The sequence below is a fragment of the Nilaparvata lugens genome, chromosome 1, assembly GCF_014356525.2.
Source record: "Nilaparvata lugens isolate BPH chromosome 1, ASM1435652v1, whole genome shotgun sequence".
In the NCBI taxonomy this organism is placed as follows: Eukaryota; Metazoa; Arthropoda; class Insecta; order Hemiptera; family Delphacidae; genus Nilaparvata; species Nilaparvata lugens.
In genome coordinates, this window is record NC_052504.1 from 23,058,761 (window position 1) to 23,086,748 (window position 27,988).

At 35.0% G+C, this 27,988-nt stretch overlaps 1 protein-coding gene across 11 annotated transcripts; it reads left to right on the forward strand.

The window, feature by feature from the left end:
- The first annotated feature begins 1,470 nt into the window (after window positions 1-1,470).
- Window positions 1,471-27,802, forward strand: LOC111047024 (trafficking protein particle complex subunit 1). Of its 11 annotated transcripts, none has more exons than XM_039422512.1 (10): window positions 1,564-1,692; window positions 6,008-6,126; window positions 8,522-8,731; window positions 9,403-10,477; window positions 11,751-12,005; window positions 15,387-15,644; window positions 17,211-17,468; window positions 18,679-18,936; window positions 22,764-23,259; window positions 26,665-27,802. In XM_039422512.1, the coding sequence occupies exons 4-10, from the start codon at window positions 9,632-9,634 to the stop codon at window positions 27,135-27,137; spliced, it is 2,844 nt and encodes a 947-aa protein (XP_039278446.1). In that variant the 5' UTR covers window positions 1,564-1,692; window positions 6,008-6,126; window positions 8,522-8,731; window positions 9,403-9,631; the 3' UTR covers window positions 27,138-27,802. The 11 variants fall into 11 exon arrangements, with proteins under 11 accessions (XP_039278483.1, XP_039278446.1, XP_039278460.1 ...); XM_039422523.1 differs by lacking the exon at window positions 18,679-18,936 and adding an exon at window positions 19,909-20,082 and having other exon boundaries at window positions 1,575-1,692; XM_039422518.1 differs by lacking the exon at window positions 1,564-1,692 and adding an exon at window positions 1,774-2,160.
- Window positions 27,803-27,988: the final 186 nt, after the last annotated feature.

The window sequence follows — 27,988 nt, forward strand, 5'->3', positions numbered from 1 at the left end:
AAGGGATTTGTCAAGAAATAGCAACATATACAGCTACAATACAACAAAAAAAGAGGAGACTATGCTCCCATTTTAAGGAACTGCGTTTTTAAAGGGAAGCCGCCTAAAAAAATAAGGAATAAACTTTTCTGAAAAGCTTTATATTTACATGGAAAATTGCGATAATTTAGAATTTCTTGGAAGAAGTTGAAAATTTACTTTGAGATGTAGTCTTTTATCACTCAGGAGTAGGTATATGTCTGTAGGAATAGGAAATCCTCTTTGAGGTGATTTTATTGTGTCGGTTGCACAAAAGCCGGTTAAATTTTAATCGTGATTAATTCCACGAGAACCTATCAGAGAAGCCGTTTTATCAAAAAGTGTTTTTATTGGTAATTGCCATAATCTGTAGAAAATTTCAGGAAATATATGATACTACACAAACAAAGCGAGGTGATCCAGAATACCATCCTCTAATCATGCTGCTTATTCACTTTAAGTAAAACTTGAATTTTGCAAAGTGAATGAGAAGGAATTTACCCACTTCTATCTGGTATTGTTGTCAATATTATGTTATACAGTTAGAAAAGATAGCGTATCAGTTGTCTCTGGTTATACTTTGTGTAGGATGAATTTAATTATCTAGAATAACTTTCAAATAGGATCTACTGGGAACTGGTCTTTTTATATTATATCGATTTCAATATTTGTTGTAGCATAGCGAGTAGCATATTTGTTATTAAACGATTGTTCATATAGGCTTAAGTAGGCCGTTTACTCAAAAAAATCATTATCTTAAAAAATCAATGCATTGATTCTACTGACCTCTGTCTTTGTGCTTCTAATTTGATCAATTTAAGGAGAACAGTTTATTTCAATAGCATTATCATTATTTTCATATTTTAGCATTAATAATATTAGTTCAGTACCGTACGGTACTGTATGTGACTATCAATAGGTAGCAAAAAAAATTTCTTTGAATGTTGAATTTAAATAAAATTAACCGTAAAAATAAAACTGCTTGATAAAAAATAGAAATAGAACCGTTCTTTTAAAGATGATTTATTTTACATGACAATTCAATAACAGTACTAATATTATTTACTGAGAGAATTTGCAACTTTCCAAAAATAGACCTACCTACTAAAAAACTGCGGTAGGTTCTGCATTCTTCTGCTGTTTGATGGCTTGCGGACGGGTCGACGCCAGAAATTTTGAAATTGGCGCCAATTCCAAAGAGATATGCATAATGTGCAGAAATCAATAAATACAGCTCTTGAGCTAAATATTTATAAGTGTTATTTTGTAATTCCAAATATTTCATTTTATGCTTCAATTTGAATAAAAAATTGTATAATTCTCTCATCAACGATTTTGAGGTTTATAAACTCTGTTCATGTATTTTTGTAGGTTATAATTTTTTGAGATGTGGACATCAAAGTACTGTTATTAAGAAAAAAATATCACCACAATAAAATACAGAGGTTTTGTCGACTGGCTTTGCATTTTAATGAAGAATGGATAATATAATGCTTATTATATTTCTATATTTTTTGTAAAAAACAATAACCAGTTCTAACTTCTATGTCCAGCCTGACGAGAATTCATTGCTTCCTCGCTTCGTTGTTTGTGACTTGATGGAGTTTTTGAAGGATAAGAAGAACAATTAAAATAATAAATATTTCTATTATTTTTTCACTTCTGCAATGTTAGGTACGTTTGGAAACTTCAGATTGATTAATCTAATTGAATGATGCATGATATTACACTATTGATTTGTATTGTATACTTACTCCACTGTCAGAAACTAAAAGGGGTTTCGTTGTTCTTTTTTAGATCAATTCTCATTTAATATTCAATACAAGTGTATTTACTAGAGGTTATTTTATTCTGTTGCTTTTGTATGACATTTCTCTGTATTTTGGTCAAGATAGTCAGCAAGAGTAAGAAGAATAACAACATTCATGAAGCCAAATGACAGTAGGCAGAATCCCTTCCTCCCTAGCCAGCATTGAAGCTTTCGGAAAGCTAATCTTTTTGTTTTTTTGTTTGCCTTTGTGTATACCGTATTCAACTTGAAGAAATTATTGCCGGTATTTTATTATATTTTACGAGTTGAGAGAGAAGTTTAATTTGAATTTATCGGATTTAATAATTAAACCTAGTCTATTTTTTAAGCATGTAAGTTGAATGTCTACAATCTATCGTATTTAATGTAGGTACTTGAAATGAACTAACCTTGCGTCTACTTAAATAGTAGTATAGAAAGTAATTGTTCATCGCCACGTACTACGAGATCTTTCATTAAAAATAAAAGGCTAGATCCTATTTTAGAGATTTGCTAGATCGCCACCTCTTTCCCAGTCCTCATAAATGAAATTTTTACTTCTTTGTAAATTTGACAGTGCCTCACAGAAATGACATTTTAGGCATAGGGCAGTCGTCGTAGGCCAGGCCTCTGATCTTCTGGTGGGAGGGGGCGAATGAGATAGTCTTCCGGTAATTCCCATCCCGTTCGACTCTCCCTGTTCAAAAATTGTTGACATTTTTAATCAAATCAGCTTCTAAGAGTTTTATTTTTTATATTAGATTTTGGGATTTATTAATTCAAATGCCAAAGTTATGATACTTATTTCTGCCCCCTCAACATATTTTTAAACACCACTTGGAAAGGGGGGGGGCAGCAATATGGGGCGATCCGCGCCTAGTCTTATCTTTACTCGAACAATAAATTAAAGTTTAGCTGAAAAGAAAGTTATGTATTTGATTATAGAGAAAAATCGGTTCCGGGTTTCTATCCTTATTATATGGTATGATGTAGTTACCTGTACCTGTTGTACCTTCTCTCAAGAATTGAGATCATTCTATTATATAGATAAAAAATTCATAAATTGTGAAATAACTTTGAGTGTAAATTGTTGCAACTTGAGTGGGCGTCAATACATGATGATTCACAGGTACTTGATAGTACTTATTGACGTCGTCCTTGAATGGGGCGTCGTAACAGACATACTGTGTCAGGAAAACAGTAATCAAAATAGTGACTCCACAGCCAATTCTGCCAAAGTCTAAAAAATAAATTGGTTTCTGGTACATTCTTTGATGAGAATGTAGAATCTTGTACGCGACATATCCCTCAAAGCCATTAGAAGTTTATCAAAACATCTCAGAAAAACTGCAAAATACCAAATCTGCAGCATGGCGATTGTTGTATCTGTGGATGTAGTTTCTTTTCGGAAGCAGTTTTAATTGTTTTTAATTTATGATGCTGTGATAAGATTACTACCACTACTCATTGACTCTACGGCCCTTGGAGAGCCCTCCTCCACAAGCATTTTCCATGCATCTCTGTCCTGTGCTCGTTGTCTCCACCTCCTTACGCCCAAGGATTGAAGATCCTGCCTCTACGTCGTCCAGCCATCTCTTGCGTGGTCGACCTTGTTTTCTATGTCCCCCTGTACGGGTTTCCGGCATCTGTTCCACATGGCCCAATCAACGAATTTTAGCTCTTCTAATTTCTGTAAAAATGCACGGTTGCCCAAACAGATTATAGAGTTCGTCATTTTTTGAGTCGCCACCTATTAGCCTGTAGCACTGTCCCATTAATTCTTCATATGATCTTCCTCTCCCATCTATTCAACAGCATCTTATCAACAACCCAAATTGTCAAAAACCATGTTTCACTGGTCGCAGCACTGTCCCTTAAATGTTAATGTTACTGCTTCAGCTATCAAGCCTTGATTCTAAAAATTCTCTGTAGGCTGAAGTATGCCCTATTTCCAGCTTTCATTTTCTCTTTAATTTCAATTTGATTTTCAATTTTGTTAGTGATCAGAGATCCAAGATACTTCCAGTGCAAGCTGCGAGCTCTCAGGTATCCTTCTCTGGTCTCTAGTCATCCTCACGTACAGTTGTACACAGTCTCACATCCTTTGACCGCCAAACCTGCTTTTTTGACTCTTCCTCCAATTTTCTGAAACTTTCAATCAGATCCTCCTCCCTTCGGACTAAGATGTCCACATCATTGGCACGGTGCCATTCTAGTAAGCAGCGTACCCCCAGCATTCAAACCTATATTTCTGACTGCTCTTTCCAAGACATGGTTAAAGAGTGCCTGACAGGGCATCTCCGTGTCTCAGACCCATCTGAATGCCAAACTCTGCTATTATCGATGTAATAACATTGGTAGATAAAAAAATAAGGTAGTACTAGTCCTTGTGCTATTTTTCTTCCAAATTTGGACACAGTCCAAGATAAGGTTAGTCTTGTACATGTACAAGTTTACATACAGTAGGGGAGGACTGGATATACTGTTCATTTTTGCTGAGGATCCTCCGTTCCTTCAAAAGTGGCTTACAATGGCTTACTCATTCAGCTTCGTCTTATTTGCTGTAAACCAGGTGTTTACTTTGTTCAGCTGTCTGGTTTATGCTCTTAGCAGTCAGCAGTCAGTGTGGTGCCTGCGAAGAGGATGGATCCCTGGCTGTGAGGAAAATCATTCATGAGCAGGATGACACTTCTAACACTGTGGCTCCCTCAAGTAAAACCACTTGCCTCCTGTTTTTCAAGTATCTCTTGACTTATTTTAAGTTTTACCCCGGACAGTTGGAAATTTCTCTAGATTTATTTATTTAACTTATTTGTTTTATGTATTCATTTACAATGCCAATGACACTAATGCAATAAAATTAGAAGATAAAATAATAAGGTAGTCCTTGTGCTATTTTTCTTCCAAATTTTTAGGTGACAAAGTCCAAGATAAGGTTAGAATTTTACGTGTACAATTTTTATAAAATTTTAGTCCAAAATAAGAATGAAAACTATAAATTTTGAATTTGGATGACTTGAATTAATAAATTGATAAGTAATATTTCACTCAATTACCACTTGAAACTAATACTATTGAGTTATTAAAAAAAATATTAGAACCATTGAAGAAACACAAACTTGTAAACACTAAAGTGTTTATTATTATTATTATCATTTCCAATCAATAAGCGGTGAGGCATAAAAGCTAAAGACTTACTCAGTCTGAGTAAGTACAGACATAGTGTGAGAGCAATGAGTATCACCATGCTCAATAGCACTCTGTATTTTACTTGTTAGGGAGAGTCTGTATTTTACTTGTTAGGGAGAGTCTGTATTTTTCTTGTTAGGGAGAGTAGAGCACTTTCTAGCTGATGATTGAACATGCTGTGAATGAGATTATCTGTGTAAGAATGTTATTCTTGACCAAAATGTCTATAAATATCTGATAAATTATTTTGTAGGGTGATCAAGGTTGTTTATTTTTGTGCATTGATATGTATTGTGATTGAATACATTGAATTGAAATATTGCATTGATACAGCAACCAGTGGATCGACAAGTGTTGAGAAGGGTTTTAGTTCTTATTACGTTCATTACTTTAGCGTCACAGCCGGATCGTCTGATTTTGGCGACCGACCACCAGATTTTGGCGTCCCCTCGCTCGAGTCGCTAGCCCAGCAACCCATCCTGGTGTCTCATCCTGGTTCATTAGGCTATAAATCTCCTGGTTTCCCAGCGAGCTTTACTTTCGCTCTCCGCTTTAATCTGTCGACCCACTGGTGGCTGAATGTGATACGAGTATGATACAGGGTGATTTTTTAGCCCTGTTACCCTATTGTAAGTGTGTGGCCATTTATTTCCAGTAAAAATTTTTTGTCTCAAAGTTAGTAGCCCTACCTGAACTTTATAGTGGGAGTTGATTATCCTTGAGTTGTGTAACATTCTGTGTGAATGTAGTCATATGTATGGAATCTTTTTTTCACTATAGAACAACAGGTTTGTGATCTCAGAGGTCGCCAAACCTCACATCCCCTGAACAACTAAAATTTTGTTTCATAAATGACATTAAAAATTGGGTAACAGGGCTAAAAATAACCCTTAGTAATGATTTCACAACAGTGAATTATTGTTCCATTAGCCATTTTCAAGTTATTGTTGATATTGGATTAGTTTTCACTTGCAAAAGACAGTGTATAAAATGAGTTCTCTATTTTTTCAGTTGTTGAATAGCTTGTAGAGATGACTATTCACAATCTGTATATATTTGATAAGTTTGGTTGCTTACTATACTACGCAGAATGGAATCGCTTGAAATCTTCTGGTATAACAAGAGAAGAGGTGAGATATATTATTATTTCCAACTACATTGACTATTCTATGTTAGTTTATTGTAGCTTTATGATGTTAACTAACTAATCATCTATCTATCTCTGCCATTTCGCTGAATGCAATATCTTTTAAAATTAATCTGTTGAGTATTTATAGTAATAGAGTTATTTTTCCAAGATGGACTTAGTATTATTTAATTCTTTCATGAATTATTTTTAATTTAGTACTAATCAAACTTGATCGTAACAATCTCATTTCATTTATCATTTATCTATTTTAATAGATTGACAGAAAGCAGAAAGAAATGATTGTGCATTCCATTTTTAATTAAAAGCTATATACTTCTGAGCGCGGAAATATTTCTGATGTATTATCAGTCTCTTGGTTTGCAGGTACACTTTTGACCAAAAAGGGTGCACAAAAGCCAATTTATTTTTCAAATCAAACAAATTTCATTTTTTCCAGCTGTCCCTATTGTGCTTGTAGGTATTAAAAATATTTTGCTAAAATATCAAAATGTAGTAATAATAATATTTTCTCAAGGCCTATACTACTTGATTTTATTTTAAATATTAAATTAAGTTGAAAGATTTAATTTTTTTAAATTTTGAACTGTTTACAATATTTTATGAAAATTATATAATGATACTATGGGCATTATAACTAGCATTAAAAACAGCTGATTTACAATTAATTACATTGTATTTTTCATAAACATTTTTGATGATCAGTCAATTATTCAAAAAGAATAAGTTAATTCTTTTAAATAATCTTATTATTTCAAGTGTGAGACAGAAACTATCAATATTATTATAATATCTATCTAAACTTGTTCGCTTGAAGAAGAAAAACATGAAACATTGGAGAAGAGTAAAGTATTTTATAAAGTAAGAACACAAATTTAGCTCTATCATGTGCAGTCATACTGTTAAACAATATCTTCATATTCTTTTTCATGTAAATTCTTTTTCAAGAAAAATTAGTGTATTATTATTCTTTCTTATCTCACTAATATCATCAAGGATAACAGCTGAATAAGTTGAGGCTAGATTATGCTTGTGGTAATCACAAAAATATCTCATCCTCTGGCAAATGCGCTCTTGTTATGTCTAATTAAATCATTTTCTTTTAGGTAGAATAAGGTCTATAAGGGTTATAGACCCTTTATATAAATGAAGGGTTCATAAAAACAGTAAAAATATTGTAATTCATTCATTGTAATTATTTCAATTAGGGATAAATTAATTAACGTACTCTTCCTCTGCACTTATTATTCAAAGAAATTACACAACTAAACTTTAAAGAGTTTGCTTTAAAGAGATTTGAATCAATTCCGAGTCCCGGTTACACAGAAGTCTGTTGAATTTTGATCATTATCAAATGCCACGAAAACCAATCAAGGAAGACTTTTCTGGAAAGTGGGCTTCTTTTATTTGTTCTTATAGAATTAAATCATGGTTAAAATTCAACTTGTTTTTGGGCATCTGAGCTCAAGACTTATTGCAAGCTACTGTTGGTTGTACCGTGGTATTTTTTATGATGAAACTATTAAAGTTATTTTTTATGCAAAGAAATGGAATAAAACCTTATATAAGTGAATGCTTATATATCTGGCTAGCTTAACCGCTCTGAACGACTTGACTCGTTCAGTCTTCAAATATCATTATTATAGTCAACTATTTTAATCTCAAATTCTAAAGTAATTTAAGTATTATTTATCCTTCAGATCATCACTTTTGCTTGGAAATGCAAGAATTCTGAAGATCAAGAATCAAAAAATATGTAACGTTTTTTTTAGATTTTTCAATCTAGTAGACAATTTAATTATTATCTCTCCAATTATTGCTCTCTATCATTAATTTCATTAGATTATTCTCTGTTTAAATTATATTCTCTATGAAAGCATATTGGCAATGACTTACAAAAAAAATTTTTTCTCAGAAAAAAATATTTTAATTCTTTCTTAGACTAAAACTAAGATGGAGTTTATTACTGGTAGGGCCAACCTCTGTAAATATCATTTATGAATATGGTTCGGAACCCACCGAAAGCTGTAGGTCCACTTATATCTCATCATCATCCGTCCCATGCCACAAGCCTAAAGCTTTTAAAAAGGCTATCATCCTTCCTACATTACAACTGTCAATTTGGCTAGATCAACGAATCAAAATTATAAAGTTGTGATTTTGTAATATCTATCAGTCTTGCAAGCCACTTTCATGTCACTTAAATATCAGTTTTTTTCGAAATTGAAATAAAAAAAACCAGGTATTTTGTCAATAATGCTAGTCAATATTATATCCCTCTTCTAGTTTATCTTTCAATTTTATTACAATGTGTTATTTGCATTGTAAATAAATTAAATAAATAGTTCATAGTTTCAGAAAAATTGTTTCATTTTCAGGAAGCGAAACTGATGTATGGAATGTTGTTTTCGCTCAAATCATTTGTAAGTAAGATTTCTCCTCTAGACACAAAGAAAGGTTTCGTGTGCTACAAAACAAATAAATACGCACTGCATTATTTGGAGACACCCACTGGTTTGAAATTCGTTCTGAACACGGACGTGAATGCTCAAAACGTGAGAGATTTGCTCCATCAGATCTACAGTAAGGTATGTGTATTTTTCTTTTTATCTGTTCACCATTATTATTCGAATGTCACCTTCATCTTCAATCTTTAGAACTATCAAAATCCTTCAAACCCTAACAAAATTAAGATTTTTAAAGTCTCTAAAGTAATAATTTTTTTTTATTTTGAAACTATCTATGTTAAAGCATCAAGCATGCATACATCTTTTCAATAGAATTGAGATACAAAATATTCAAGTTATGAATCAAATGAAAAATTTCTTGTAAAGATACCTTGTCACACTGCTTTTTCACTATAAATTCTTGAAAAATCAATTTAATTTAACCAGTTTACTTCTTAACTTAAGAAGCTTCTCACCAAATGCTTTCTCAGAATTTAACACTGGCATTTCTTTTTTAATTTAAAATATAGAAATCCATCGAATTCTATCAACAATCTTTACACTATTGAACTTCAGAATATACAATTGAAAAACAATTGAGTTGAAGAATTAAATTAGAGTCGAGAGAATCTTACTGAGAGAAGTGAATCTCATTGAAAAGTACATCCGTTTTTACACTTGCTGCTATTTGCTAATCCTTTGATTATAATATGTTAAGAACTACTTTTCTTTTTAATATTACTTTTCAAAATTAATTCTAGAGCGTTTCTGTTATAAAAATTTGTTTCTAACAAATTGAATTCTATTTTCAGGTTTATGTAGAATATGTTGTGAAGAATCCAGTTGTGAACTTGGGCGACCCTATTAAAAGCGAACTATTCAAAATGAAATTGGACGGAGTGATCAAACAGTTTCCTGCAGCTTCAAAAGCCTCATAGAGAAATATTTTTTTAAATATAAGATATGATATAGAAAAACTTTATTTGTGTAATTTTAGTGTTTGTAAACTTGATAGATTAATTGTGTAGTGTTGGACATTGCATGCAATACATGATGGCGGAAGAAGCTGGGCGTTTGTTCGAGAATTACTTCGACAGCGCGCAAAAAGTGGCCAGGAAAAACTTGGAAGATGTTTTGCGCGCTGACTCGACGGGCGTGTATCGATTCATTCTGAGTGGCGGCAACACGGTCGGCCATAATAGCGGCATACCCAATGTGCCAGGGGTGCACAACAGTGTGCTGCCCAATGTGGTGGGCCACAATAGTACGGGGCACAGCGGTGGGGGGCACAACAGTACGGGGCACAGCGGTGGGGGGCACAACAGTACGGGGCATAGTACCGGCCATAGTACTGGGGGTCACAACAGTACGGGGCATAGCGCTGGCGGTCACAACAGTACGGCGCATACCGCTGGGGGACACAACAGTACGGGACATAGTACTGGCGGGCACAATAGTACGGGACATAATACCGGCCATAGTACTGGGGGTCACAACAGTACGGGGCATAATACGGGCCACAGTGGTGGCGTTCCAGGAGGCTCACAGCTGGTGGACGTGGGCACAAGCACCCCGCCAGGCAGCTCGCAGGGCGTGCCCACCACGGCAGCCGGCTCTCTGCCGGTGGTGTCTGCGTCGTCGTCTGCAGGCACCGTGAACCGTCGCGACGACGGCACCAGCCGCGTGATATACCGCGGCGCCAACCAGGAGGAGGTGGAGGTCGAGGTTGACGTGTGCACAGACGTCTACTCGCAGACGTCGGGTGGCTCCGGCGGCGGCGGCCAGCCCTCCTCTCTTGACGGCAAGGACCCCAAGCTGCAGATCAAGCGCAAACCGGTCCGCCATGGCGACTATCGTTGCAAAGTCTGCTTCAAGTCTTTCTCACAGGTCAGTGTATATTCTATATATATCAAAGATATCTATGTATCTTCTATTATATTATTTATATCTATAGGAAATAGGAAAAATTTCATGAGTAAAACAAGTGCTGTGCATAAGATTGTCTCATCAACTACACTTTCACTCTAGGTGATATAATATTGTGGTAGATTTTCGTATTAATTGAAGAGACTTGTTATCACAACTTGTATCACAATAAGTGATAATTTCAAGTATTATTAAACTTCAATTCAGTTTCAAACATTAGCTTTGGAATAATTACATAAAAATGTCACCAAATATGAACCAAAACCATAATTCTTGACAGATTTTGCAACAGCATAAAGTTGTTCAAATCTAGGAGCTCTTCTGTATTGAAATCATCTCACAACAAGGAAGGCCTCTTAACCTAGAGTAAACTTACAATCTTTAACAGCTTGAGAGAGTCTTGAATATTTCTATTATAACTATGGCAAAGTGTTGTTGTGTTTGAAGAAATGACAGAATTATTTTAATTTATTGTAGTTGAAACTGAGAAGTAAATTTTTATGGATATGTTCGCAGGTTGATTCTTACTTCAGCAAACAAATATTCTAATCATTCAATCAAACTAATTGTTAAATTGACAAATCGCCATCTGAGTCACTATTTGAACCTTGATAGGCAGATTTCTGATACGATTTTCATATTTCTATATGTTATTCTTTCCAGTTATGTTTGGATTAACCAGTAAATACTGATACAATTATACCTAAATCAAGAATGAAATATTAGATGTTCGGGAAGTTCAGTTATATCATTCAAGTTTCCAATTATGACTTGAAACTCTTGGGCCCGGTTTTACAAAAGCCGGTTAAATCGTAATCCTGATTAATTTCAAAAGAAGGCTTTCTCGAAAAGAATGCTCCTCTGATTGGCTCTCATGAAAGTAATCACTATTAAAATTAAACCGGCTTTTGTGAACCCGGCACTCAATATCATCATAATCATCTTAATTCAACATTTCTGGTTAATTTATTTTTGGACTGAAGATTAGACTCGAGTTTTTCAGACATGACATTTTTAGACTTATGTTTTAAAGAATAACCCTGATTTGGAACATGTCATGTATCATAATTTGGGAGAGTAATATTTTTGTTCTGTTCTCACCCAGTAATTCTATTATTTGTGCATGTACCAATAAGTAAGTGGATTATTTTTTATCCCCGAATGTAATGTGAAATTTATGAGTTAGTTGCTTGCAGATGAACTGTTTTACTTATTGGTGTGGTAATGATTGCAGATGGTGAATCTGGTGACACATGAGCGGATCCACACGGGCGAGCGTCCGTTTCGCTGCGAAATCTGTCTGAAGACGTTTACACAACAGCCGAACCTGTGGAAGCATGTGCGAACGCACACGGGCGAACGGCCCTATCGCTGCGAGACCTGCATGAAGGGCTTCACGCAGCAGGCCAACCTCACCAAGCACATTAGAGTGCACACTGGCGAGCGACCCTACTCGTGCCACATTTGCGGCAAGGCCTTTTCACAGCAGGTATGAACACCCAACCACCTTCCCATTCTCATTCATCTGAAATGTTGAACAGTGTTTCCGAAATGATTGCCCAATTCACTAAACAATATCAACGAACTAGATGTTCAGTTACGTGACTGTCCAGATATCTAAATTCAGCAGTTTATTTATGAAGATAATGTAATAATTCATTACCATATACCATGGAGAAAAGATAGCTTAAGAATATATAGCATGGTATTGGGCGTTTATGTCCCAAATTTTACTTTCAACTCAAGCCGATAGTCTCAGTAGTTCTTTTTCATGAAGCTATGTGACACTGGTAGTATCTCATACTGAGTCGTTCATACACTCTTACCCCAATAAAACAGTTATAATAGCCAGTTGACAAAAAAAATCGGCTTGAAATTTGGGAAATAAACGACCTATACCGTGGACTATCTTCTTATGCTATCTTTTCTCCATACATTTACTAAAAGCAGATATAAACTTAATAATCTTGAAGATCAGTTGTGCAATTTTGTAGTTTATTAAGATAATTTTTTTCACTTTACTATCTAATTATTGAGGATCTCAACACATCTCTACATCTCAGTTGTAGAGGAATATAATTATCCCTGCAAAGGTTTATATATATATATACCTAAGAGTCAATAATAATATTGTTTCTTCAATTATTGAAGATTTTCTAGTTTCATTAGTTTATGATGACAAATTTTAACCGAGTATCTAATTATTAGTAGTAGAGAAATTATCCTTGCAAAGGTATAAAACCTGAGAGCAGAGACAATGGGAGATTTTCTTGTTTCAGTAGTTTATGAAGACAATTTTTTCAATCTATTATTAGATCCCTGCAAATCATACCTGAGAGAAGAGAAAATACTGAAGACCCCCATGTACTACAAATAGACAATCATTCTTGAAGTTAAATACATTATTTGTAATATTCTATCTAAATTTAACAATTTGTCCATAAAGCCATATTTTAAGGACTAAAATAACATCGTTATTAGAACTCTTTTCGAGTTCTATGTTGATATTAAGATAGGCTACTGGTTTTTTTAGGCTACATTATTTTGGACTTTTTCTTATTCTAGTCTTGAATTAAAACATGCAGATTTAGGTTTCTTAGGCATTTATTGTAAAAGTGGAAGTTTCTGACAAATCTGTTAAGACTGCTACTGCTGATGGCTGTAAAACTGTTACAAATCTTGCTGTAGTACATTTTTCTAAAGCTCCTTGAATTTTTGTGTGAGCATTATTGTGTTCTAATTTTATCTGTAATAATTTTCATTCACTATAGATTCAAATTTACTTGATACTTATTCTAATTGGGTGATCATTTTTAAAAACCTTTCACGGGTTTGTTGCTATTCAAATTATAATTTATTCATTCAAAGTACTATAATGGTCTATGTTTGAACCTTCAAAACTAAGATTGGATAGCTGTGATATTGTTCATCAACCATGATTTTACGATGTTTGTGATGTCTCAATCACTTTTATAGCTCGATATTCATGCCAGCAAGACATCTCTTTTTAGAGATGGAAAAATTCTGACTACAAACGATAGTTTTGTTTTCAAGACTGGATTCCCAAATACAGTCTTTTTCCAAATGTAGAGTATGAAATGTCGTCTATTTCAATTGATATATTTTCTTCCAAGAATAATAATTATTGATTCGCATGAATGGAGTACAAAATTATTGAAACATTCTCACTTATTCTGCATTTCACATGACTGTAAGTTTTAAAACCTCTGTGCATTCACATTTTCCTCATCTTGTCTATCATTTTAATTTACGAATTGGATTGTGGAAGTGATATTTATTCTTTTTTGTCTTTATGATGAACTTAACGTGATTGACTTTAAAATTATCAGCTTGTATGTCAAGCAGTAAGTTTGTTGGTGTTTCCTTAACAAATACATTTTCGGCAATCCTTTCTCATGAAATTTAGCTTGTAAGGCATGAATATTAAAGTGAAGTCAAAAAATCTCATGAAGATGTCTACTGAATTTTATCGTAAACTACTTGACATTCCCCAAAGTTCGTTTGAAATTTTTCATCTGCTTATAGATGCTACAATTTACTCTTTATGTTTTAGTATTGCTCTTAAAATTGCAATATTGCTAGAGAATCACACTTGCTAGGGAATAAACTTGAAGAATTAACGCAATAAAACTTATGATGATTTGATCATGAAAAATAATGTGGAAAATCAACCTGAGTTACTCAATAAAAATTTGCCAATCAGGTATTGTACGATTTTGATATATAAAATTACCATTAAGGGTTTTTTATTGATACATTTTTAACAAGAGACTATTAATATTCACATAGAATAATTATTTTTCTATATTGTATATGTACTTCTATTATATCAAAGTTGTTTCTCTATCTAAACAACCTAAACTGAAAACAATGATTGATAATATGCTTCATCGTTTTATCGTGAAAGATGCTTGTTTGAATGAATAATTTGGATAAGCTGTGTATATTAGTATTTACCCTAGCTGAAAGACTCGAACATAAAACAATGAATTACCTTGAAGTGTTATATTTTATATAGTATGATCGATTAAGTGAAAAACGCTCTTGTAAAGATCAAGTGTTAGCTTGTCATTTGGAATGCTTGAAGTATTTACAGAATACAAAAAACACCTACCTTGAATTTAAAGTAATCAACATCTTGATTTTTTGTACTCAACAATGAATTGTCATTCAAATAACCTTGGATCTATTGTAGATGACGTGTGAGACAAGGATACCACAGTGCAGATACAAAGAACAGTTGAAATAATTTTTCATTATGTCGATTCTGTAACAATGATATCATTAGTCTATTCGGTTGTGACAAGAAATGTATTCGCCACGCTTTATCTTAAGTCATATTTTCAAATAATAATTCTGTTTCTGTTTTGGTCAGAGGTTGATGTTTCACACAAATTTTGTTTCTCCACTCCACAGTTCTCCCTATAGGCATTTATCATGGGCCTACCAGTTGAAGAGCAATACGTAGAGCCCGACTTGGGCTAGATTGATTGTGATGTGAATGAGTTTTGGACCGGCCTCTTACCGGTGTCAAGTTGGTGATATGCTTGTCGGTAGGTTCTCTCCTATTTACAAACCTTCCCCGGTTTCTACATTCTTTTGTAGCCTTCCTCATTCAATCTAGCATTGATTGAGAAAATGTTCGATCCTGCACTTGTATACAGTTTTCCCAATAGGCATTTGTCGAGGGCCAACAATAACTAGAGCCTTACTTGGGTTGGGTTGAATTACTGAATACTTTTTGATGTGTTGAAGTATGTTTTGCCAGTTGAGAGCAGTTTGTCTTCATCGATTGCCTAGTAGATGATGTTGTGTGTTGATGGCTGATGTTATTGTTTGGCCCCGACAGCAAAACCTGCAGAAACATGTGCGCTTTACGCACAACGGGGAACGGCCCCTGCAGTGCGACACTTGCCATAAGGGCTTCTCGCAGCAGGTGAACCTGGACATGCACGTGATGGCCATTCACAAGGGCGAGCGGCCTCACCAGTGCAATGTCTGCAACAAAGCCTTCACGCAGCCCGTCAATCTGCACAAGCACGAGCGGGTCCACACCGGCGAACAGCCCTATAGCTGCGAGCTCTGCGGCAAACGATTTGCTCAGCAGGTACTCTCAACCCAATTACTAACAACTCAAGTCCACCTCTCAGATCCAATTGTCATTACAACACAAGAAAAAGAAATTATATAAATCGTCCTCAACATCGACTGATTAAACACAAAAATTCTCCATTACATGCAGGATCGCGGCTCTTCAACCTTCCCCCACCTTGTCTTAAATCCATAGATAGAAAAAGTCTGTTTATTTCAAAATTGAAACACTATTGCAAAAACCTGACTACACAATTTCGGAATATGTTGAAGAACACACCTTTCAGCATTCAAGATAGCCCTTTGGAGGTTCAAGCGCTATGATCAGTTGATCATACTTTGGTCACCCCACCCCACGACAGCATATTATGGGTGAAGTACTAATTTGACAATTCCCCAGACTGAATCTAAGAATAAACTGAAGACTGAAGCGAAGAATTGTCGACTAAAAAAACTTGACAAACTCATCTTGTAGAAACAAAACCCCTTTACCCCCCAAGTGAACCAACTAATCTATCATTCTATGTTATGCATGTAACCTCTGGGGTTCATTAACCTGCTAAATATTGTACACTTCCGCAGGCTAATAAGTTTACTTCCCAAGTGATTTTGTATGCAAAGCATACCTCTGGGATTCGTTGACCTAATAATGTACAAATCCCACTACCCAACAAAAATTACACCAAGAGTACGATCTGATCTCGAATCGTATGCAAAGCACAACCGCACTGACCCTAGAATTCATCCGGTGCGGCCTGAAGAAGTCCTGGTGAAATCAAAATTTGATTAGTAGTTGAATTATTTGTGCTCAACTACTTGTGGCTCTAAAGAATTAAATAAATAATAAACTTACTATGATTCTCACTTATTAAGAACACAACATTTCTCTTATGTTCATGGTTCTTAATAAACCATTACTCAACTTGTTTTCTTTCAAGATTCGCCTTACTATTGTAATTTCTGCACTGTGGTCATCCAGACTTAATTACACATTATTGGAAATATGTGGGAAGTGAATAGCATGGCAAATGAGAAAGAATATTAGGATATGGATGAATTGAACAATTATTTTCAGTATTGCTTATTCAAATAATTATTCGACGGTTTGTATTATTTTTTATCAAAAACTAGTGTGTGTTAACAAATTGAGTTGAGTATGTAAACTCTCTTCTAATTTGATTTAAAATACAGTAAAACTTATTTTAATTCATAAAGGGTTTAAAGATATGGTTATGAAAAGGTTCAAATTAATATCGATTCAGATGAAATGTTGTGCGTTGTCCCTTCAAAAACTTGAATTTATTGTCTCAGTAAAATTACTGAATCTCAAGATAACACCATTATATAACAAAAAATAACTTTAGCTATCATATTATAAACTCCTACCAGGGGTCGCAATGAATTGCTTTGTCAATTTTCCAAAATGTTCTTCGAATCATATTACAAATTACATTCTATGCGAAATGAACATTGTAAGCAAGTGCACTCTGTATTGGTTTTCATGAAGAAAATAATGGTTGCATAACAATGTGAAACTGAAGAGAGGTGTGGGATGTTGACGTGTTGTTGTTTCTTATGGCAGCAAAATCTGCAGAACCATGTGCGCTGCTTTCACAATAAGGAGCGCCGCTTCCGGTGCGACACCTGCCAGAAATGCTTCTCGCAGCAGGTCAATCTGGACAAGCACATTCGTGCCATTCACAAAGGTGAACGCCCCTACCATTGTAAGTTTTGCGAAAAGGCCTTTGCTCAGCCGATCAACCTCGAGAACCACGAGCGTGTTCACACCGGAGAGCAACCCTTTGAATGTCACGTGTGCGGGAAACGATTCGCTCAAAAGGTACTCTATCTCACTCTCACTCTTGCTCCCCCGCCCCCATCCCACTCCTCTCCTTTCTCACACCTCTCCCTCTCCCACCGTTCACTGCCATTTTCCTAAGGAACTCGCTCACTTAGAACTCAACTCTCATTAAATTAACTTCCTCAATTATATTCATTTCATGGATTTATCATCTCATCTTTAAAAGTTTCTTACTTTGTTCTCAATAATTTGAAAGAAGTTTCGAAGATGGAACTCTGAAGCCCTTCAAAGAAGAATTCATCGAGTCACAGTCGAGCGACTCAATAGTATTCAACCTGAAATGGATATTAGGATGATTTGTGTCTACTTGTATCACATTCAGAAATTATTGTGAGATGATGTTTTCTGATTCTAATCTTCCTCTTTTCCTATCAGAAAAAAATTTATCATGATTTTTGGACAAACAAAACTTTTGGTTCCATTGAATTCGCTCACTTGAAACGAATTTTCATAGCCCATATAATGTGTTAGTAGCACAATATTATTACTAATACTGGGTTGCCTATTCAAATTTCAAATATTGCATGCAGTTTGTTAGCAAACTATATTTAACTCATTTGAATTATTTGTCATAATAATCAATGCTATTATTTAGAATGGAGCGAAGATGGTTGTAATGGTAATACTAACTGCATTAATTATAGAAGAATCGGAGAACTTACAAGTAATAAGATGTCAGTATGATAATCAGTATGTTTTTGTTACTTTATGTCTCTTCATGTGAATTCAAGGCTGAAATATTGCAAATCAGGGTTATATGGGTATTATTATTTTTTTTTTTTTTGAAAACTGTTGTCACTTGAAGTATTTGAATACAAAGTGTAAGGTCGAGTAAGCTTGAGAAGATTTTAAGTCACGGAAAAATCTTTAGTGTATTAGGTTTATGGTTGAATCCATAATTGTAGGGTTATTACCTGAGCAAAACGTGAATACCGCGATCCTGATTGATGAAACTGTTGTAAGTCAAATCAAACTTGAGACTGATCCTGTCTCTGTTGAGACTGTTTCTGTATCTGTAACTTGCAGAATATTGTATTCCAGGTTGTCTATGTTTCGAGTCAACTCAAACTTGAGACTTTTCTCAGTGATTTTAATTTTGTTTTTTGGCGCGTGAGCTATATTAGTGGCATGTAGTTGTTTGGATGATGTTGGTGGCAGTAAGTAGTGAAGAGTGTGTTTTGACTGGCAGCAAAACCTGCAGAACCACGTGCGCTGCACGCACTACAAGGAGCGGCGCTTCCGCTGCGAGACGTGTCAGAAGGCGTTCTCGCAACAGGTCAATCTGGACAAGCACATCCGCGCCATCCACAAGGGCGAGCGCCCCTTCGCCTGCAAGTACTGCGACAAAACGTTTGCGCAAAACATCAATCTTGAAAATCACGAGCGAACACATACCGGCGAACAGCCTTTCGCCTGCACCACTTGTGGCAAACGGTTTGCCCAGAAGGTACTCCACCCCTCCACTCTCCCTCAACCCTCTCCCTCTACTACTCCTGCCTTCCCCAACTGCAGCAGCGGCGTCAACGTTAGAGCTAATCAGTTGTTGATAGGTAGAGGGTAGTGATCGATTCATCAACTCGTACGACACCACGAACATTTCTCACGGACTTGAAAGTGTTACGGTGCTAGGTTTAACAACTTTTTTTAATCAATCAATCTCTTTATTGAAGACGGAATGTACGAATATATTGTACATGTACGCGTCATCTACACACACACAAATGTGTTTTTATTTTTAAAGGTGTTTGGAAAATGAGATACAACAACTTCATCATTGTTGTCTTCCAATTTGTAAATAGCTACTGGTTTTCTGAATTCTAAGAATTGCTTTACAGATTATATTATGGTAATTTCATTGTTTGATTTTATGCTACTAATTGCACTAATTCTAGTACAAGAGATGCAGAGTGTTTTGTATCTGAGTGTGTTTGTAAAGTTGTTGCACTGTTGCAATGAATTTCTCCATTATCATTATGCTAAAAGTTGAAAATTTATTTGTAAGAATTTCAATTCCAGAAGTTATTAGGCTATACAATAAAATCCATTGTGTATATTTTAAGCTTAACATGAATATGTGGCATTATTATGATTAAATTGAAAATTCCATTCAACATTTATTGTTCAATTGCTTACCGAAGTGAACTGATTATTTTATTATATTTTTAGACAGTGTAGATTTTAAGGAAACACCAACTCGTACAGTTGATAGGAAGCTAGGCGGAAATATTCGCGAAGTCTCCGATCCTCGGGAGTAGTAGTCAGCCAAGTCTTATCATTCTATTATGCTCTAATAATAATTAATGCCAAATATTGTGAAATGATAACTGTAGTTTTAGTTTGACTTCCACCTTCCATCTGGGCTGAATCCGTGAGTCATGTGTGTGTTGTGATGGGATTTGTTTGGTGTTGATGTGAACAGCAAAACCTGATGAAGCATGTGCGCTGCACTCACAACGGCGAGCGTCCCTATCCGTGCGAGATCTGCGACAAGCGCTTCTCGCAACAGGTCAACCTCGACAAACATGTGCGCGCCGTGCACAAAAAAGAAAGGCCTTTCGAGTGCCTCACGTGCAACAAGCGCTTCTCCCAACAGGTCAGGCGCTTCATTCATCATCATTTCTGTCTCCATGCCTCTCCTTTTACTCTACCTACATCTGCCCCATCATTCCTTCAAGGTACAATCCCTCCTCAAGATAATCAATCCTCCAATCTTTTGTCATTGACTCCTACATTCATTCCCCCTTTTTTCTATCCCAATAAGCATTACTTATCTGGTGGCGTGTGCTTTTAAATTCGAATAATATGCATACACTATTACAAACCCAAACTATTTCATCAGAAACCCATAATCTATTTATTCATCGTCTGCATTGTAATTCACTTTCTTTTAATTCAAGAATCAATTTATCTTGTGTACTTAATTTTCTCAAAGTTGGAACATTTCTGATGTTTAAACGGTGGTCTTCACTCTGAAGACAAAAATATTTTTGTTGTGATAAAGTTGATCTGTAAGAGTCTGACGCGAAAAATGCATCCATTAGTTGATTGAATGAATTTCATCGTAGTATGGGACAAAAATATGTTTTTAGATTTATGGTAGAAGGATATCTAGATTCGTGGAGTTATTTATATGTGGGTTTCTATTGAAATTTATAATGCCACAAATTCATATTATGTCTAACTGGAATGAACTGTCGAATTTCAGTGTAGTAAATGATTAACTATCAAAGTGAGAATGTTTTCCAAGTTGCTACAACGAAAGTTAAAATCGATTACTGATGAATGGTGTAAAACTGATAATGTAAAAATAAGGGAAATTTCTAATGAAGTGTCAAGACTTTGATGATGTTAAATCTAATCAAGTTCCAGTGCATCAATGGTCCGCTAATGTTTTTGTTCAATTAGTTGGTATAATTGGCATAGGTTTCAATTCTAATTTTCGTTTAGTGATTAGTATTACTTGATTGTTTTGATTATATAAGAGTTTTGTATAATATGTTCTTGAAAGTTAACCAAAAATAACATTTTTCATAATAATTTGTCTTCACATTAAATGTCATAGTCTCACTCATAGTACCTTTAAAAAAGTGTTGTTGTTTTGACGATTTGACTCAGGTACTATGTAAATCAATATTTTCATATATTTTATCTATTTTGTGGTCCGTGCAACTAATTTATAACCAACATTCTGAAATTAAATTTTAAATATAAAATTAATGAGATTTTCTCTATTTTGGTGAGATATTCTCTAGCACCAGTTCGGTTTTACTAATGATTTTTTTTTAATTTTGCCTTCCTATGGCCTTTTTTAATCGGAGTACTCTGCCTACCTGAAGAAGAAAACATCATACCTCATTCGGATGTCTGTTCAAGGAAGATTAGTTTAATAAATATTGCACTTGTTCTAGTCAAAATTTAGTATCAAATCGCCGCTTGGTTCTATCGGGAAACGTTGCTGCGAGTTCTCTTCCCTATCTGTTCTCCTTCCTATTCCAAATGATCCAGATGCGCTTTCCTCATACCTCTCACGCATCTAATTCATACACTTTATATTATTAGTATTACTTATATTATTTTTTATTCGATTATTGTTGGTAAATATTCAGTTTTAAAAATCGTTGAAATAGCTGAATACTATATTATTATATGCTTACTCTGAAGATTATGCATGACATATTTTATAATGATGAAATAACATAAAAGTATACATTTTTGTCAAAGTACTTTGACACATCTCTCTGAAATTTTTAACTGTAAAGGTTGGGCAATTGTAAAATTGAAAGTAATGAGTATCACTCACGACTTGGAACTACAAATGATTTCCACATTAAGTCATTATCCATCTTTAATGGATTCAAACAAATTCAAATCTAAGTTTAATTTTTATATAACTGTTTCATAACAATAGGCAAATTAATCCTATTATCATTTATAACTTTGGTACTCTTGAAAGTTGATATTTTAAATTTCTGTCTATTCGAACAATACATCTATACATCTAACACAAGATAATTTTAGTTTGAGTTAGATTGCTAAACTTATACGGTGCGACAGAGCAAATTATTCTGCAAGTAGAACCTTACTGTGAATGTAATCGAAAGTGGTACTTTCGAAGCGAGAATTGATCATTAATAATCATCCAACTCTAGTTGTAAGTCTACCTCATCTCGATTGCTCTACCCTCCAATACTAAACTTTTTAAGTACCAGAAATATTCATTGTACCTCCTGACACAGTGTTTCTGTGAGATTATATAAATTTAAACATTATTAAGCATTAGATAATTGTAAAACATGACATTAATTTAAACTCCAAAGTAACATTATCCAATACCATTGTTTCATCTTCACATGGTCAACTTCTATTATTTTTTCTAACATACATAGGCCCGTTTGCACATAAGCGTGTTTAATTTTAATCGTGATTAAATGCCACAAGAACCGATCGGAGAAGATTCTTATCGAAAATGCATTTAATGATTGATTCTAGTAGCGTTCAATCATGATAAAAATTCAACATGCCACTTTTCGAGAAAGCATTCTCTGTTTAGTTCTCGTAGCAAATTAAACGGGCTTTTGTGAAACGGGGCCTTATTGTTTAATATTATCTTAATAATTGTTGAGAAGACAAGCATGGGAACTCATACATTATTATTATTATTATTATTATTATATTTTAAATGCATGTTTAGAATGAAAACAAGTTTGTTGGGTCGCACCTTGTGTATAGAATATGTGGTAGAGAAAGATATTGATAGTAGGTTGTATTGTTTAGGCGAACCTTACAAAGCACGTGCGCCTGCACACTGGCGAGCGCCCGTTCCACTGCCGCTTCTGCACAAAGACATTCGTACAGCAGTCGAACCTGGACAGGCACGAACGCACGCACACGGGCGTCAAGCCTTTCACCTGCAAACTGTGCTGGAAGTCATTTGCACAGAGCGGCAACCTGGTGAAGCATCAGGCGTCGCACCACGGCATGTTGACGCCGGCCGCCACCAGTGTGGACGCAGCAGTCGGCGCCAGTGAAGCCTCCAATGACAAGCCCATCTCCAAGGCCGACTTTGACCAAAAGTCCCTCGCCGAGCAGCTCATGAATCTGGGAGCCGGTGTCGGCGTGAGCGGGAGCAGTGGAGGCGGAGACGGAGGCGGCCCTGGAGGCGGAACAACTGACTCGAAGCCCGTGACGCCTTTCAACCCCCCATTCAGCCACCCCCCCAACTACCCACCCAGAGATGATGTCAATACCGACGACAAGCATCGAATCACAGGTATACCGGTTTTGCTCTGTACTAAAACTGGACGCATTTTGAAGCGACTTCAACCCTATGATTTCTTCTGACAGCATGCTTTCTGTTTCAACACTCTTCACTGCATGCTCTCCAACCTAACCACTGTTCCCACAAGTCAACACTGAAACCAGATTTCTCAAATTCCATTTAATTATCCTCTCCAATTGCAATTCATAAGTGATTTTCCAATTCCAGTTTTCTTTGTTTCACGATATTGTATTTTTTGATCATATTAGTTGGTTTATTCTTATTGTTTGTTCTTTTCGTTGATTTATAGTTTGACAGCTTTTTTAACAGTGTTTATTTACAAGTGTTTTCATAGTTTCTTACGAAGACTGACATGTAGGCCTATATTGTTATTAGACTATTGTTCATATAGGTATAAACTATTTTATCGTGATTGAAAATTTCGGCTATTGTTTTTGAGGTCCTTCCGAATAATTTTTTATTTCATATGACCCTCTCTGTGGAACGTTCGCTTTGTCTGTTGTAGTTTTCTATTGCACGAGTAAAGTGTTTCCGTTGAACATTAGACAAATAACGGCATGCTCATTTTTCAAGAAAAAGTATGTTTCTAGCACACTTAACTTGACTTGGTTTGATACGATTGTTTTATATTTTGCAAATATTGAAATTATTGTTCATCACTTGGAAGTGGTAATATTTAAAAATGTAACTTTAAAATGCCTTGCGAATTTTAAATTATTTCGAATGTTGAAATTTTTTAATTAGGCTGGCGATTATTTATTTGTAAAAAGATCGGATACGTTTTAACAATGAATAAATCCAACATAAGGTAGAAATAAAGCTTTTAAAGTGATTCCAATTGTCATCTTTTATTCTATTTTTAAGTTTTAATATATTTTTGAATACTTCACTCTTTCTATTTAAATCAACAACCTGACTTTTTGATGTAGAGATACATCTGAAGATTAGACATTAGAGTCTTATTTTATGTATAGTTTTTTATCCTGAAAATGAAATGCTTAATTGTGTTCTCAACATGTGAAGTAACCGTCAGATCATGTTCATTGGATTGTTGAATCATTTCTATCCTTTGGATGGGCTTTATCATCCTTATAATTACAATGCAGCTTTTGGTCCCTGGGTTCCCAGTGATCATTTTACTCCATAGAGGGCAAACATGTAGTGTTATATTATTCTGTTCCAGATTATAATGTAAGACATAAGATACTAGGGTGTAGGATAAGGTTTTTTTCAGCTGAAGCTTTGAATCACGTAGTCTTGAGTTTCAATAAAACCAATATCCATTGGCTAATCGTAAATTGCAAATATATTTTTTTCTCTCTATATTCTGTTGCTGAAAGTGACATTTTATTAAAAACATAACTATGACGTTTCATTTGACACTCGAATTTTTTATTGTGCCAACTTTTCCAACTACTTTTGTTCGAATAACATGATCATGTAACATTGAATAATAAATTACATTTTTGAAAGAAATATACTATGATTAGCAATAATATTATGATATCTACTCTATCGCAGTTAAATTTAAATACATCAATCTCCAATTATATTTTTAAATCAACTTTTTATTGATAGCATCCAATGTTCACTCGAGTTCAAACTTCCAACAATTTATGTCAAAAGAGCATTTCAATTCAATGTTTCTTAGGGCTGGTCTCCGAGCTCGGGATCTATAAGTTCTGGACTTACAGAGTCCAGGACTTAAATAAGCTCTCGGGTTTAAATCAACTTTCTGAGTCACGGGTTTATGTTATAAACTCCTGGGTCTATTGAGTTCTCGACTTATTTGAGTCCAGGACTTTAAGGCAGTAAACATGAGGGAAATTCTCAATATTTTGCTGTTGTATTGTTGGCATTAGGCCTATAGCAAAACAGCTGATTGCAGCGGGATAATTTAAATGCTCTCCAAACTGTTTTGTGACAATCATTTTGTCAAAATACGTTTCGATTTATTTGTATTGTGTAGATCTATAAATTCAAAGCAAACCTTACCTTTTGAAATATGAATAAAAAAATAAGCATTTCATTTTACGTTATCATTGATCCTTACCATTGATTATGGAATAAAAATTTTAGTATGTTTTGAAAAATACTGGTATAATAATTTATTATTGTTATATTATTATTATGTTGAATATGCCATTGATTAATAATATTCACATTGGGAGATGTGATGATGGCCATTCCAAGGCAATCTTTGTATTATTTTCCTTGAACATTTCTAGGTTATGTCATACAGTCGTAAAATAAGGTTAGTTTTTTAAGCATAATATAATGAAGAACTTTATACCAAAATAAACTTGCAAACTATAAATTATGAATTTAGATGGACTAATCCAAATAATTTAGGTATTCCATGACATCTATTTGGCTTTCTATCTACTCAAAAACAATAACTGAATTGTGTTTGCTCAGTTAAGTCAGAACTTGAATTTAAACCCTACCCCAGTCGAGGGTTTAAAATCACGCTGTTTTAAGTCCAATAATAATCTAATTCAAGTCTTGGACTTATAAGCCCTTCACTCAGAAGGCGAAATTATAAACTCTAGGGTCTAACATGATCTCTAAACTCCAGAGTCTATTTAAGTCCTCAACTACATTAACGCTCTGACTCGGAAAGCCAATTTCTGACTACAGAGTTTAAAGCCAGTTAAAGTCTAGATCTTAGCTAAATGCCGAGCTCGGAAACCGGCCCTTAGTGTTCTTTAGAAACTAATAATTCTGGCAACTTAATTAATTGCACGATTGCATGTGTAGATGTTTCTAGATCATTGCGTTCCACATAACTGATTGGCAAAAATACTGTTTTTAATAAGTTTTTATTAGCCTAATTTCATTCATGTAATGATGAATATCACTTGGACCACCAATCTCGTTGCAAACACTCTTGTATGGTTTTTATTTCTGATAATTCATAGTTATATTGAAATTTTTGTCGATCGTATAAGCCTCGAAAATATGTTGAAAATTGCGTAATCTTGGAGTCAACTACAACATACTATTGAAATTTTTCGATTTTTCTAGTTCCACATATCATTAGTTAGCTCTAATGGTATAATATACATAATCAAGCATGGCCTGTCTCCATTGTCTTTCCATAAAAAATATTATTAAACAGGTCAAGGCCAAAGGAGCTCATAAATGGGGTGTTAACACTTTACCAGGTTGATTTACTTGTTGAAAGTAAATGCAATTTCATCTCATTCAAATATCAAATCTGGAATATAGTTTTTCAATTTTGCAGCGAGTGTTTCTTGGATAGGCTATTCAGTTGTGAGGTGGTGGGAAATGAAGTGCAAATAATACCACATTTGAATCGATGAAATGTGCCATGGCATGCGTTCGCATTGTATTGTAAATGTGGTTGACTTACTGGTGTCTTATTGTGCACAGGTATGCCCTTACCACATAATAATAAAGGCCACGACATGGGATTCATCGGCAATCCGCGGCCGTACTGTGTGGGCAACCCACGCGGGCAACTGGGAGTGGGGAGTCTGAGGTCCATCTGTCTGGAGAACTCGAGAATGCCGTGTCCGAAATCGTCGGGCTCCAATGACATTGGCAATCAACAACAGCAGCAGCAACAACAACAACAACAACAGGGTGTCAACAGCATGAACACATCGAGAGCGGGAAGCATGGCAGATCAGCGTGCCGGCGACATGGTCAACCTCAGGGGCACCAACAACATGGAACCTCGCAAGGGCGACGAACTACGTCACCCCAGGGTGCCCACATTGGAGATACCAAGGCCCGACGCCATGGGGCGCATGGGCAGTCGGCCTGACTTGATGGAAACCTCCAAAGCACTGGGCATTGTCAATTCGCGGCCGATCAACAGTTCCATTCCAAATGATAAATAATCTTTAATAAGAATTATCTTCGAATCGATGAAGTGTATAAACTGTCCTGAATATCCCGTCAATGCAAAAGTGGAATGAAACAAGTTGGTCATTAACCTTATACAAACTCCGATGAACGGCAGCATGGAAATGCAGTCCTCTCTGTAACGGACTCCACTGGCAATAAAATACTCAATAGTTTTAATACCGATTTTAGCCTGCAGAAAATAGACAGTTGACCAGATGAACGTGTTGAAATTCGTATCTTGAAACTTTTTACGGAAACATCGTAGTTCAAAACCCGTTATTACAATGAATTGTAGCATTTCATGCAAATACAGGTGAAATTTTTTCATCTATGTAAAAAGTACAAACTAATAACTACGAGTATGTTTATCATTGGTATTACATTGCTGTCTAAGCAATACTGGATATTATACTTGATAAGTATTATTGAATAGTAGTGCATTTCATTACTCATCTATATTGTATAGGAAAAAATTACTTAGCTTTCCAATTCGTCTTGGTCCTATGATATTGTAGCTGAAATTTGCCATAGGTTATCTAAAATATAACTTTCAAGTATTTGTCAGACTGATGTTTATATATAAGAACATGTGAATGGTCTCCTGTTTTAATTCAATGTGCGAATGTGTAATAAAAGATAGATATTATCTTGACATTTAGAAGGATATTGGCAGATTCATTTTTACTCAACCTCTATCCTCCGGTCTTCCAAGTACCAATATACTGTAGAAATAACTGCAATGCAGACTCTTCTCTTGTAGGTGTTCCATTTTTCAAACACAACAAGGATTAGGGTAGGCTATGTGTATGCATTCCACTTTTATGAAGAACTACTTGAATTTAAC